Genomic DNA, 15,582 nt, shown 5'->3' on the forward strand with positions numbered 1-15,582 from the left:
AAATCACTGTGATATTAGCAGTCAAGTATTTAATGCACTTGCACTTGCATGTGATATCTCTTTCTCCTATATTCACATTGGCATTAGCCCATTTAAATAAAAAGGTAACACTTTTGCTAAAAAAATAGAAAATAAACAATGAATATTTTTAATGTGATTTTCAGAGGGTGTTCATGTCTTGGAATAAAAGTAAGTGGTCTTAATTTTAAAATCTCAGTTTGAGTATCAGAAGTTTTGCAGTTGGTAATATGCAACTACTGTTAACCATTAATGTTTATGGTGTTGCAGTGAGATTTATTAAGGAAATTATAAAAGAAAGAAAAATGGCAAAAAAAAATGTGACAGGATTGGGCATTCTGTCCTGTGTAGTGTGTAATTAATAGAGCTGAGTATCCATTGTGGTGGAAGGATTTAAATGTGTACAAATTCTCCACTGCGTAAGCAAAGAGGTTCCTAAGAAGGAAATGAGGGAGTAGTTATATCACCAAAAAGTCCAGGAAGATTCTCCAATCAGAAAAAAAGGATTTAACATCAAATTAAGAAGGAAGATGGATTCCCTACTTAAAACTGATGGGTGGTGATGGGTAAATGTTTCCACAAGTGTGACAATGAGAAGGAAGGTGGACTCTAAAATGCTAATAGTAAGGGTGAGAATTCCACTGTATTGGAAAAGATGGACAGAGTAGGAAAAATATTGGGAAGGCCAAAATGCCAAAACCAAAATAACTGTGTCTGAGAAGCCTATATTCCCCAGCATATATTACAACCTTTTAACACATAGCAAAATTTCCTCTCTTCTGTCAGAGGATAAGCAGATCAGGACATCATCGGTTACTCTGACCACTGTGGCCTCAAGCTGCATCAGGACTTATTGGTTCACAAGATGGGTTCACCACAAAGTACATAGTGCTGTTGCTGACAAATGTCAGAATACTCAATACAGCGCCAACTCTCTTCTATCCTCCATGAAACAAGAACAAGAATAATGCACAATAGACAATGATTTGACCTGATGGTCCTGAGGCAATTTGTAAAGTTCAGGTGCATTTTAATGATGATTTAGACAATTTTTATATTTATTCTTTCATGGGATGTGGGCTTGATGGCAAAACCAGAAGTTATTACTATTCCTAACTGTCTTCAAGGTCAAAAGGTGTTGCATGACCTCCGTTTTCTGTGAATTCCAAGTGGTGTTGATACACTCATAGCACTGTTTGGAAGGGAGTTTCACGTGCAGGGTAAGGGTTATGTATAAGGAAAATGAAAGAGGCCAGAGTTGAAGGAACAAAGAACTTTTGACATAGAAGGTTTGGAGATGTTTACATACAGCACAGCCATTAAAGGGTTTTAATATTTTAATTTGGAGCAATTGGTTATCAGGTAAACAATGTTAGTCAGAAAAGAAAGTTGGAACAGGTCAACAGATTTTCAAAAGGGTTGCGACAGTACAGTTGGAAGAATTGACATTTATGGAGATTGAGGGAAGACAGAATGGCCAGGACATCATCAGAAGAGTGGTGAGATGAAATGAACATAGATAAGACATTCCATATCTAGGTTAGCAAATGAAGAACAATCACTAATAAAGAGTATTGCTGGATAAGACAAACTTCAGTCAAGTCTGAATTAGCCTGAGCACCTTCACCAAACGAAGGAAGAAAACTGGAGGAATTGACTAATTGCCTGACTGTCCAGCAGGAACCTTGTGATTCAGTTAACTGTAGCACATCACTCAAGTTTCATTTTCAGGTTAGTGAAGGCACCTGAACTTCCAAATGAATAGAAACATTAAAAAAAGGAGCAAGAGTAGGCCATCCAGCACTTTGATCCTGTTCCCTGATTCAATATGACATGGTTGATGATAAAACTCAGTATCCTGATCCAGCTTTCAACCCATACCCTGTGATCTTTTTAAGCTAAGAACTACTTCTAACTCCTTCTTGACAACAGTCAATGTTTTGGCCTTAACTACTTTCTGTGACAGAGAATGCCACAGGCTGTGTGTGAAGAAAAAAATTTTCTTTATCATAGTCCCAAATGGCCTTAGACCATATCCTTAGGTCCCTGGTTCTGTACTCCCAGGACATCAGGAATACCTTTCCTATGTTTACGCTGTCTCGCTCAGTTAGAATTCCACAGGTTTCTGTGAGAGCCCACCTCATTCTTCTAAAGTCTTCCTAACCAACTCAGACTCTCTCTCGCTGTCAGTCCTGCCATCCCAAGAATCAGTTTGGTAAATCTTGATTACAGTCCTTCCGTGGCCAGAACATCCTTTCTCAGATGAAGAAACCAAGTTGCACACAAACTCCAGGTGTGGTGTTGCCAACACCCTGTACAATTGGAGCAAGACATCTCTGCTCATGTACTCGAACCATCTTGCTATGAAGGCCAACAAACCATTTACCTTCTTCACCACGTGTTGCTTACACAGTGGTATTACTCAATGCTAACTATGTTAAACTATTTGCTGATGCAGATAATCATAGTCACAATAATCATACATACATTGCTCATATTCATAGGTATTTTAAATTTAGCAATCAAATTACAAACTTTGATTATCATCCATATTCCAATTTGTAAACGATTACTCACAAGTAATTAAGGGGAGGCCATTATGTAATGGTATTGTCATTGGACTCGTAATCCAGAAAGCCAGGTAATACTCTGAGGACCAGAGTTCAAATTTGACCACAGCATACTGGAAATCATATTTTTTTTTAAAAATCTGGAATTAGAAGTCTAATGATGACCACGGAACCTTGGATCATCGAAAAAACCCATCTGGTTCATTAATGCCCTTTAGGGAAGGAAATCTACCATTCTTACTGGTCAGGCCTATATGTTACTCCAGACCCAGAGCTATGTAGTTGACCCTTAATTATCCTCTATGCTGACATAGTCAAACTCAGAATCATACTTTGCAATGTCCCAGAAACCATCATTACCGTCTCCAGGTACATCCTGTCCCACCAGCAGGACAAACCCACTAGAGATGGCAGCATGGTGGTTTGTAATTGATAGGGAGTTACCCTGGGAGTCATTTACCCTGGACACCATGGAGTCTCATGGCAAATATGGGCAAGGGAACTTTATGCTGATTACCACATACCATTCTCCTTCAGCTGATGAATCAGAATTCCACCATGTTGAACAACACTTAGCAGAAGCACGGAAATTGACAAGGGCACAGAATGTACTCTGAGTGAGGACTTCAATGTCCATCAACTAGACTGGTTCAGCAGCACCACTACTGATTGAGCTAGTTGAGCCCTAAATGACATAGCTGCTAGACTGAGTCTGCGGCATGTGGTGAGGAAACCAATAAGAGGGAAAGACATACTTGACCTCATCCTTACTAATCTGGCTGCCAAAATTTATCCGTCCATGATAGAATTGGTAACAGTGACCACCGCACAGTACTAGTGGAGGCAAAGTCCCGTCTTTGCCATCATGTTGTGTGACACTACCACTGTGCTAAATGGTGTAGGTTTCAAACAAACACGATGTACACAGATGTATCAAGCATCATTGGTGCTAGTCTTTAGCTAATTCAATTCACTACATATAATATCAAGAAACAGTGGATGTACTGAATGCTACAAAGGTTATGGGCCCTGATGATATTCCAGAAATCGTACTCAAGGTATTTCCTCCAGAACTTGACATGCCCTAAGCCAAGCTGCTCCAATAGAGCTACAACACTGGCATCTACCTGACAACATGGTAAACTTCCCACACAAATCCAACCCAACCAATTACCAATCCATCAGCATACTCTCTATCATTAGTAATATGATGGACAGTGTCATCAACAGTCCTATCAAACAACGCTTGCTTAGCAATAACCTGCTCACCTACACTCAGTTTGCATTCTCCCAGGGCCACTTGGCTCCTGGCCTCATTACAGCCTTTGGTCTAAACATGGTCAAAAAAACTGAAGTCCAGACAGATGGTGTAAGTGACTGATATCAAAACTGCATTTGACCAATGAAGAGAGAATGGATCAGTTAGGACTATATTCATTGGAGTGTCGATGAATGATGGGTTGTGTCTCATAGAAACCTATAAAATTCTACCAGGACTAGATGGGATGACAGCAGGAAGGATGTTCTTGATAGTGGGGGAGTCCAGAACCAGGTGTCACACTTTAAGGATACGGGACAGTCGATTTAGGACTGAGGTGAGGAGGAATTTATTCACCCAGGGAGTGGTGAGCATGTGAAATTCTCTGCCACATAAAGTGGTTGAAGCCACAACTATGAATGTTTTCAAGAAGGAGTTCGAAATTGTTCTTAGGCCTAAATAGATCAAAGACTAAGGGGGACAGGGTACTAAACAATAGAAACAGAAGATAGGAGCAGGAGTAGGCCACTTGACCCAGTGAACCAGCTCTTCCATTCAATATAGTCATGGCTAACCATTGAGCTCAACATCCTAATCCCATCCTCCCCCCATATCCTTCGATCCCTTTAGCCACAAGAGCTTTATCCATCTCAATCTTGCAAACACATCATGTTTTGGCCTCAAATATTTTCTGTAGCAGTGAATTCCACAGACTCATCACTCTCTGCATGATGCAATTTCTCCACATCTCAGTCCTAAAGGTTTTACCTCTTATACTTAAACTATGACCCCTGGTTCCAGACTCCCCCACCATCAGGAAATTCTTCCTGCATCTAATCTATCTCCTCTTGTTAGAATTTTGTAAGTTTCTATGAAAACCCCCTCATTCTTCTAAATTCCAGTGAATAGAATCCTATTCTCTGACTCAATCTCTCCTCCTACATCAATCCTGTCATCCCAAGAATCGATTTGGTAAACCTTTGCTGCACTCCCTCTTTAGCAAGAACATCCTTCCTCAGAAAAGAACTCCAAAACTGCACATGATATTCTAGGTGTCACCTCACCAACGCCCTGTATAATTGCAGCAAGATATCCTGCTCTTGTCCTGTCCTGAGTTGGATGATCAGCCATTGATCATTTTCAATGGTGAAGCAGGCTTGAAGGCCAATCAATTTGTTCTACTCTTCCTCTAAATTTGGATTTGATCTTTCCTAGAACTGATTTGGGCTTTATACATTTCACAAAGTAATGTGAATCCTAGAATTAACCTATTTATTGAGTTATTTCCAAATATTATTCTCTACGTTACATTTAGTTGTCATGTCTGTCAATCATTTTACTCATCTGAACCTAACTTTACAATTCTACACAACCACTTGCTTGGCAACCAAAAACATTCAATTATCACATGAGCTTAAGGAGATTGATGTTTAGCTAAAATGAACCCTCAGACCCTTAGCTTTGCACTTTCTTGGCACATGCATTACTTCTACAGGGAATGGGTGCACTAAGGAATTGCTATGTTAGACTTCTGTGTAATTGCCCTGTTACACTTGTGGGTTTTACTTTTTTTATCCTACATAAATTTGACTTCACATTCTCAGGCTCAGTCATGGATGTGGCCTAGCTCTTCCTATTATTGCATATTTCAATATAATTCATAGCTTGCATTGATAGTGAGCAATGTCATTCAGTTTCATTTAAATTCTGCAGCTACTCTTTCCAATTGTGAGATCTGCCTTGTATGTGGAAGAATAGCATTACTCTACTTCATGTCTTTAGTTTTAAGTTCCAAGTTAACTAGAGAATAAGCAAGTGATAACAGGATCAAATGTCTATATTTTACAATAGTTGTTAAATTAAGATGGCATTATAATAGTAAATAATAAGAAATTACTATGCATAACCATAAGTAACTTCACTGCATTATATTTTCTTTTCACCCTAACTATGAAAACTATCCAGACTGAACACCAACCCTCAATCTTCCAAACAAACACTTGCTTTGAAAGAAACAGCTGATAAATAGCTCCAGTGCAATGTCTGGGACCTATTGAATTCAAACCCAGCCAATAATCAAACATAAAGTTCAGTAAATCATGCAATTGTTCTTTTTCTCTATTTAAATTTAATGGTTTGGCTTCTTCCTTTGGCAACATCCTGACAGCAACCTGACTAGCTGTGACAACAAATACATCAAGTTGGCCAGCTCCTTACACATCCTCAGAGAACAAAGTGAGCCAAAACTGAATAAGTCACAGTCAGATTGACATGAAGTCACTACTACCACCTCGTATACAAACTCTTCATGATTGTAGGAAGATATGAAAAGTCAATTCTGTGAGAAGTAAGCAATATAGCCTAATCAACGATTTAAAATTAATTGGCCTTTACCAAACAATTGTATATTTCACAATTCATAAACTCTGACCATCTGTTATATTCATTAATGTAACATCAAAATACAAAGACAAAATGGAACAACAGCTTCAACCATTTACTTGGCTACCAATGTACTTGACATATTGGAGATATTCACCAATCATTACACATGAGGATCACCATAACCTAGTTATGACTTTGTCTTAGTGTGATTCATGGGGATATTCCATTTATCTATTTGTATATATATTTTTGAATCCATTCTATTTCAAATGATAGAAAGAAGGAGAGTGTTTTTAAATGACATTTCTGTCCACCGGCTTGGACATGTTACCAAACACCTTTGGGACAAATGGGTGAACACTGCCACTGCACTGGAAAAGTCTTACAGGATAGTTTCAATCCATCAACCTTTTGGTTACAGGTTCAGCAAGTCTTGCTGTGCTACTCTCCTGGTAGGGTAGCAATTTTATGCTGATCAGGAGCTGGAAAATATGGACATTTTCTAATAAACTTGTTGAATGTTGTTATTACACACTTTTGGATCAGGTGAGACTTCTAACCTAGGTCTCCTGCCTCAGAGGTAGGTCAACCTGAAGAACCCATAGCAGGGAAATATAAGCACCTACCAATCTGCAAACTTGCCTCAGCAACAGTAATTAACTTATAATTGACCCATTACTACAATTGGTATTTGTGGCTTTCAACACGCAGTCAAAGTCAAGCACAACTGCACCTTTGCAACACAGAGTCATAGAGATGTACAGCATGGAAACAGACCCTTCAGTCCAACCTGTCCATGCCAACCAGATATCCCAACCCAATCTAGTCCCACCTGCCAGCACCTGGCTCATAGCCCTCCAAACCCTTCCTATTCATATATCCATCCAAATGCCTTTTAAATGTTGCAATTGTACCAGCCTCCACCACTTCAAGATCTGGCATGCACATTTTTCACTCAACTATGCCTTGCCTCAGACAGTAAACCAATTCAGCGACCATAAAACTTGACTGATTATGATCAATACTACAAAAATAATCTTTCATTCCTTGATTAATAATATTTTCAATTGAAAAAAAGCAACATTTAATTCCATTAGCCACAACTAAACTGTTCTTTTGCTTTGATCTGAAGCCACACATGGACACAATAAACACCATTCAGGATTCAAGTGTCAGACCTGAACGTGTCCCCATCCAAGATACCATTCCGCTTTGTTTCCTGTTCAGAGCATGTCCAGCATCATTCCAATCTGGCACAACATGATATTTTAAAGGTGCCTTGATGATCTATAGAGCCATCAGGAAACTTTATGCACATTATAAGAATTTCTAAAATATTTATGGAGAATATAGTCACATCTGTGCTCTTGTAACAGTAATAATTGGTTCCTAGGAGTGTACAGCTCTGTGTAAATGTCAAAGAACGTATAAAGCTCTGCAGTTGCAACCCCTTGAAATGAATCAGGCAAATGTCAGTCTATAGTATACCAAATCCTCGATTTCTTCAAGAGGATAGGGGCATGGACCCACCGCAGCTAACAAGAATTGAGGATACCACTCCTAATTAAGTCTGCTATGTACCACGAAGGACTACAGGATCAGACTGGACAAGTCACTAAGAAAAAGATAGGGTCTGGGGCCAACTTTGCAAATATGTGGATCTGTGGGTGGCAAATCAGCAGATAAAGATGACTGAGTGTTCAACTCTCAACTGTGAGCTGAACATCAAAGTTAAATACCAGTAGTTGTAGTATCAGTTCAACCAAAGGCACAAAGGTATATATATTTTCCTTTTCATTTCTTAAACACGATGATAAATGTGCTTTCTGAATCATTACTTTGCATTATGTTCCATGTTCAGAAGGTCAGCTTTAATACTCCAACTGCACTTTCTTATCATACTCCTATACTTTGACAACTTTACTTACCTTTAGGGTTCAATCATTATTTTACTTTAATGACAATACCATAAATAATTGGTGTTCAGTGAAATAAAGGTACTAAGGTCTCTAAAGAAACAAAATTCAATCATTATCATTTTACCTGTAGAACAACGATTCTTATCTTGTCTGTAAATTAAATTTAAAATTTCTTTTCACCAATCACAGTTTTTGTAGATTCGACATTAATCGACTGCATAAGAGCCAGCACAAGTATGATGGGTTAAATGGCCCTCTTTTGTGCTGTGAATTCCACAGTTCTGAGGAATGGCTTAGCCAGTGTCAGTGGAACTCTCATGGTCAGTGATAAGGTCACACAGAGAGAAAACACAGGAAACTACAATTTCATGCTCATACAGTAGGCAGTGTTCCTCTGAGTCAAGCTTGAGGTTCATTACTACTGTAGTCTACATCCAAAGTGCTGCTAATTTCATTCTATACATATCCACAGAGAAGTTTTGATGTTTTCCACAATCTCTTTGGTTATGTTCCTACTATTCTAAATTTGGTTAAAATGAAAATCTTGACATGAAAATAGCAGAAGCTGTTTGTTATCATTCCATTGCACAACATGGGTTGCCTTCACTTATGTTTCTCTGATGAGTTATCAAACTCCATCATGATTCCTTTCCTCATTTTACTTTCAGCAATAATATATTGACCAAAATTAATAAAATGGCTGACTAGAGCAGTTAAGCTTTAAATAGCCTCAACTGAATTACAAAATATCTTGTCATTGGAAACATCGTAATTTGACTGGTTCATCACGTGTTTTAAGGGGGGAATTCCTTCTCTGCGTCAGAATAGAATATAACAAATGTAATGAATCTCTTTTTTGGTTTATAGTTCAAGCACCATAAAATATGAAACATTTATCAGACAAAAGTCATGACAGATAGTTATTTAGTCAATTATTCTATTTATGTGTGTTATATGCATAAACAAAATTGCAGGGGATTTCACCACCTTTGTCCCCCCCCATCCCACCCTCAAGTTTTTCATGCATGACTTGTTGTTGCCACTAGTTAAGATTATATTATACACAAAAGCATTATTTCAGTGTCATGATTAAGATACAGCTAAGTCTCTCACAACATGTCGCCACTTTGAGTTGTAATAAATTAGAAGAATCTTTTACAAAATCTCTTCTCTGTTACTTGACTGGATTCAACAAGTCACAGCAATGGCCATAATTTTGTTAACAAGTACATTTAATAGTTACACCTATCCTCTTTGTCACTCACATTACTGCTTTATTCTTTTCAATCTTGCCTGAATGTTTACATTCCTCAGAACCATTGTCCATATAATTGATTATGTAATCTCTCTCACTCTACTTCTATCCTGCTTGTTACCTTGATTCTTTTACATTTTATTTCATTATAACATCTGAATGTCTGTCTGAATAGTTCCGTCTTCTCTTTCAATCCCATTTATTTCGTCATTTTTTCAGTTTTCCTTCTTTTCCTCTTCCATCACTTTCCCTTTAGCAAAACATTAGATTTCTCAACATAGGATAATGTCTTAGAGCAGTTTTCCATGAGTATATGGTATACATTCAGTACAACCATTGCATCCTTCTTAATGTGTTTGGATGGCAATGTCTTTCCATTCAAACGATGTCTTTGAGAGTTTGTTCATTATTTTTTAGCATACAATACTCCTATCAGTTTTAAATGCATTTTATTCAGAATTTTCTTACTGTATTATCTTTCTTTTCTTAATCCATGTACAATATCTTTCTTTTTCTTATATATCCAGCCCTTCTTTTCTTCCCTGAACAATATAAACTTTGTTTCCTATCTTGTTATTTTCTCTGTCAGTCAATGTATTTTCTTCTACTCCTTCATGAACTGCATTGTTCATTCTTTCTCTGTTTCTATGATAACGTTTCCTCATTCTATGCCATTATGTCTCGCACTTTCTCCACTCTCGACAAGAGTAGCCACTTTTTTCTGTGTTTCTTTTCCTTATATTTCATGTGCAGCTCACTGATTCTCTTTCAAATTCACAAAGGTATTCTTGTATTGATGTTCACTCACTTGCAGTTTTCTATTTTCACTGGTCTTCCCCCAGTCAATTTGTAAAGCTTAGCTGGATGGAAGACTGAATAAACTGCCTGTCTCACTGTGTCTTAGATTGAAACTTGAGCAAATCCAAATCAGAAAATGCAGCACAATACCTCTTTAATAATTTAAATCTTGATGCTCAAGATCGTGGAATGCTACCAATTGAAAAAAAAACCTTATAGAACATTTGGAAACTTAAACCATGAACTAAGGATAAAAGGGTGAACTAAACAATACAAAATTAGTGCATTTTCAAAAGGTATAGATTTATCAGTTTCTTTTTGAAAATACATACGTGTAAATTCACAGCTTGTGGTGGTTTGCTGTAATGCAGTTCTCTAATTCTGGAACTGGCTATTTTCAGATAAATCAGGAAGTTGACAGCCATGGTGCATTTTCAGTATATTAATTTGATCTTTGTTTTTGCTAATTAATTGCAGCAACATTACATTTCAAAATTAAAATGTTGACAGAAGTATCAATCCTGCGATGTAGGGAAAGTGGTTTAATGAAACTAATAATTATTATCCAATCATTAGTTGTGAGGCTTTCATTTGGCCAACTATGTGTTAAAACATTTCAACTGTCTTATAAGCAGATTGATATTTTTCATCACTTATCTTGTGATTAATAGTCACCCACTCAGTAACTGAGCCTTCTTTAAAATGTTGAGTTTCTTGCATGACATTGAGCATGGTCACCACAAGCAGCATTGGTTATTTTGCAGTTTTAGCTGACCTTCATTCTAGAAGTGTTGCAACACCTATTCAAAAGGTGACACAATCAATGAGGGTAACATTTACATTTACCAAATACTATTTATAACAATGTATAAGTACAGCTTTTTTTCTCAAAGCCAAGGACTAGTTTTGTGCACAGTATCTTAACCCAGAGTAATATTGATTTCCATTTAGTTATTTGCACATCCTGCTTGGCCCCATATGTAAACATAAACTTATGAAGAGTCCTGAGTTCTGTGGGAATAAATATTTTGCTGTTCTTATGTGTTCCAAACTTTACCACAGGTATATATAACTTTGTGATAACTTGGCATTTTTCAGAATCCCACTTTATGTTACTCAAAATGCTATTTTAAATCGGAATTACCGCAGGTTAAATTAATAATATTGGAGAGTTTTAAAATTATCTCCATGAAAATATGATTTTTTTCTATCAAATCAATTTCAAAAGCTTTTTATTGTTTTCTGCACTATCAGGTAGTGGGCTAGTGATTCATTTCATTAATGTCTTATCTTATGTTCCATACACTGAAAAACTATGATTTCTAATTACAATATTGATGAGTGTCTAATTTCACTTCTAATCTTGACTTTTATCCTGCTTCTTTAGAAAGATTCAAGTAGACGTTTGAATGGGACAGGTGCAGGTATAAATGGAATAATTTTCATGGAATTGTTTCGGGGACTGGCTAACAGAGAATTCTGTCCATGGGCTGTGAAGGCCAGGTTGAATGATAGAGCTTTAAAGATGAATGAGTATTCTGGAGTTTATTTGATTATCTTTGGGGATCTGCCAGAGATAATGTTTCCTCTGCAGATTAAATGGGAGGAGTGAATTCACAATTTAACTAGTCACTGAATGAATTCCCCGTGCCAAAATGCCTCGCTGCTTTCTGAGCTGGTGCTTGCTTATCGGAAACAAGACTGACTGAATTGTGGCAACATGGATATTTTGCCGTTAGTCTACGAATATTCTTTCAGTGCAACTGGTCGTTTACATCATTTGCAAGTAGTCTGTGATATTCTTGTGGTCACCTCCAACTCTGGATGGATCCCTCACTATTTTAGGTAATGCCAAAAATGTTTGCCCACAAAGTAATGACACGAATATGAATGTTGTTAACCAGGGAAATGTCTTCACACGTATTAATATAATCCAATCTCGGCACCTGATGAACTGAAAAGTGCAGCTTGAGGATTTGACGACAGAGGGTTATCTGTACTTTAAGCTAATTCTGAAGAATCTATATTAATCCAGCAGTAAAAAGTGAAAGCCGGGACCATGGGATTTACTTTGGAGTTCTCGATCCCCGTGACCACAATCGGCTGAACTCGAATTTTGTTGGGCCCAACACTGTCTCGAGAGATGGGTTTTAAAGGATTTCTTGTCACTAAATAATATATTAAAATGACAGATTAAAATCTATGCAAATTATCTGCGATTGCTTCTGTTTATTCACTGCAAAGATATGTTGGCATGATATGTTTTAGAGGAGACACTGAAAGGAGCCTGTTTGCACATATTATCCCGGGTGGGCTGCAGCAACGCTCCAATAATCATGTGCAGTCCTGGCTGTGAGCTCAGTCTCTGACTCTGAGTTAGACCTGTGTTACTCAGGCTCAAACTGAACCATGCCAGGATGGAGGGGGAGATTGTGGGGGGAGAGTGTAGAGGAACGGATTCGGGGAGGAACTTTGTGGATGGAGAGAGTCTGGAGGGACAGAATGTGTTGGAAACAGTGATGATGGGGGGGGAAGAGTATGGAGGAAGAGGAGTTGGAGGAAATACTAAGTATGGAGAGACAGCGAGAAGGGCGTGAATGCTGAGCTTAGTGAAACAGTACGTAGTGTATTGAGTGTGGAGGGAAAGGGTGTTGAATGAGACTGGAATGACAAAGTGGGGAGGGGAGAAAATGTGGAGGAAGATAGAATAGATGGATACAATGTGAAGGGATGGATAGAATGTGAAGGGCGGAAAAGTACAAAGAGAGGGAGTGAATGTAAATTGTGTGAAGGACTAAAGAAGGGAAGGACTGCGGATTGATGGAGTGTCGAGGAACGAAGAGAAGAGCAACAGAGTGGGACGGAGTGAAGAGATAGAGAGTATAACCCGAACAAAGTGCAGAGAACAGAGGGGTGAGGGGAACACTGTCGACGGAGAGTGGAACGACAAAGGCTGGAGGGAGACAGGGCGTTGGGAAAGAAGATTGGTATTGGATGTTGGAGGGTGTGGAGGGAAGAGGGAGGATGATGGGGGCACAGATTATGGAGGGACGGGGATTTGGAGGGAGGGTGGGAGATGGTGACAGGCGGGGAGAGGCTGGGGAATAGAGGGGGGGGGCATGGACGGTGAAGGCGTGGAAGGGGAGAGAGGGTGGGAAGATGGTCTGGATGTAGGAGAAGGAGAGAAGATGGGCTATGGAGGAAAGGCCATGGAGGAGGAGGATGTGGGGAAACTTTGATCGGATGGGAATCTGTCAGCTCCGTGAGCAGAGAACCCGAATGCAGTTCCCGGATGAAAGCGGCGCCAGTTAAAGCCACCTCTCTCTCAGGAGACAGAGTGAATCATTCCTTTCCGCAGATTCGGAGGTCAGTTTGAAAAGTTTTCAATTTCAATAAAGTATGTAAACAAACAACATGTCTTCCCCTTCCACCGGAAACTTGGAAAGCAAAATCAACCAAACTGCTGTCCCTCAAGGGGAAATGGGAGATCTGCATGCAGTTGAAACCATTCGAATCATGATATAATTCAGAAAGACGCAAACAGAAATGAAAGGCAGAATAAACATGATTTGAAGTTTTTGTTTCGGTGCAACAAGTACTTTGGTCCCCTAAGAGTTATAAAGATTTTCAGGATAAAAAGGTGATGGGGCTGTAAGAGTAGATGGCGAGTAACAAAACATACTCAATGTCGACTCGAACCATCAAACCTAAGATGCATTTTAAAAGCTGGCTGGAGTGAGCAGACGGTAATCTCCAACCATTAATCATTCATTTCCAAATAAGCAACACTGCTATAGAGACATGCCGTGATTCTTCATGTTCAGGTGTGACATGATCTTTTAGATACCAGCGAAGAAATATATTATTATCTTAACAAAATTAACTAAAGTCGAGTCTAATGAGAGCTCGGTGTAAAAATGATTGAAAGGTTGTCCACAATCAGTCTCTGTTTTCAGTCGGAACATTTGCAGGTTCGATTGAGTGTAGGGGAACCTTGACTGCTCAAGGCGACAAATACTTGGGTTTGAAATAAAGCGGAACCGTGTATTTGCCAAAGGGAAGTTGGATTCGGCTTGTGAAGTAAATTCCTAAAGGGATTCTCGCTATTGGTACCTGTTTCTCGATTTTTTTTTAAAAAAGGACTTGGGGAGAATGCGAAACGGAGTTGTTTGGATTGGTTTGTTGTGATCTAACGGTTCATCCTACAGTGAGAGATGGATTATTCTGATGGTGTTAGCCGGCTAATTTCAAAACAGCTCAATCAAGCAACTAACTGAGATTGCCCGTATTTATTGCCACTGACCGGCCTGTCCAGTCGGTACTCACATTTCTGTGATGTTCTCCATCTCAGCTGCGGACGGCAGCACCGGGAAAGCCACGATGCCGGGTTCAGTGCAGGTGATCCTGGAGCCGCTACATCTGCAGGAAGCAGGGCAGGCGAGAACCAAGCTGCTGAAGGCCAGCATCGTGCCGAGCAGCGCTAACAGCAGACTGGCTACAGTCTTCCTGAGGCTAGGGCAGCAACACCTCGGAGATAAAGAAGCCATCGTCAGCTCGCCTCAGCTCCACACTCCAGATCGGGAGCGACTCCCCAACAGAATAATAGTTAAAAAAAAATAAAAGAGGCGCAGATCCGACCAGCAGAGTGTGGCTTTGTATTTGCTGTCAATCTGGAATAATCCGTAGATTGTGAATAGAGAGCAGCGCGGTCTCAGTGACTGTGATGTGCTGCATACATAGACAAACAAGGTCTTTAAAACGATGTCTTCCGTTTGTAAATCCCTGTCAAGGAGCTTTCTCTGTCTGTCAACTAACGGAGGGGGCAATCCGAAATGTTGGTCGCGGTACAGAGGGAGCCGCGTCCACTATGTGGGGTTCCGGCAGAGGTGGAGTGAGAGGGTGTTCTCTTGGCACTGGGGCATTCTTCCTGCCGCAGTGGTCACTCACTCACTCACTCACTCAGTTAGTACCCCCACCCACCCCCCTCCCTCCCATCCCCCAAAATGCCTGATGCTGCCAAGGGGTGGGGGGGGGGAGCTCTGACCGGGATTCTTTAATCCTCTCCACCCCCAGCCTCCCTCCCCCTTTCCCAAACCACCGCCACCTCAGTAAACTATTCGATTTTTTAACATCCAATTCGGGAAGCTGCTGTACATGACGTGCGGCTGACGCACGAAAGGGGATGAAGGAGATATTTTTTTGAGCACCCCCCCCCCCCCAACACACCACACAAAAAAGAAAAAAAACTGTAAAAAAAAAGCGAAGAAAGTAAAGCCGAGAAGCAGTGAAATGTGACGGTGGTTGGCAATGAGGTTGGAAATGTACTGCCCACCAGGGTAGACTCTGATCTCCTGCTCCAAACCAGCTCCCTTCTCCCAG

General features: G+C 39.6%; 1 protein-coding gene across 1 annotated transcript in view; it reads right to left on the reverse strand.

The window, feature by feature from the left end:
- ntrk2a (neurotrophic tyrosine kinase, receptor, type 2a) overlaps positions 1–15,221 on the reverse strand; it is a 257,615-nt gene extending 242,394 nt beyond the window's left edge. The window contains exon 1 of the mRNA XM_043713062.2: positions 14,530–15,221. Coding sequence (XP_043568997.1) covers positions 14,530–14,750 — 221 coding nt within the window. The 5' untranslated portion in view covers positions 14,751–15,221. The remainder of the gene's footprint in view (positions 1–14,529) is intronic.
- Between the last annotated feature and the right edge of the window lie 361 nt (positions 15,222–15,582).

The sequence above is a fragment of the Chiloscyllium plagiosum genome, unplaced genomic scaffold (genome assembly GCF_037043375.1).
Source record: "Chiloscyllium plagiosum isolate Xiang-an unplaced genomic scaffold, Cpla_swu_hap1 HiC_scaffold_2, whole genome shotgun sequence".
Classification (NCBI taxonomy): Eukaryota; Metazoa; Chordata; class Chondrichthyes; order Orectolobiformes; family Hemiscylliidae; genus Chiloscyllium; species Chiloscyllium plagiosum.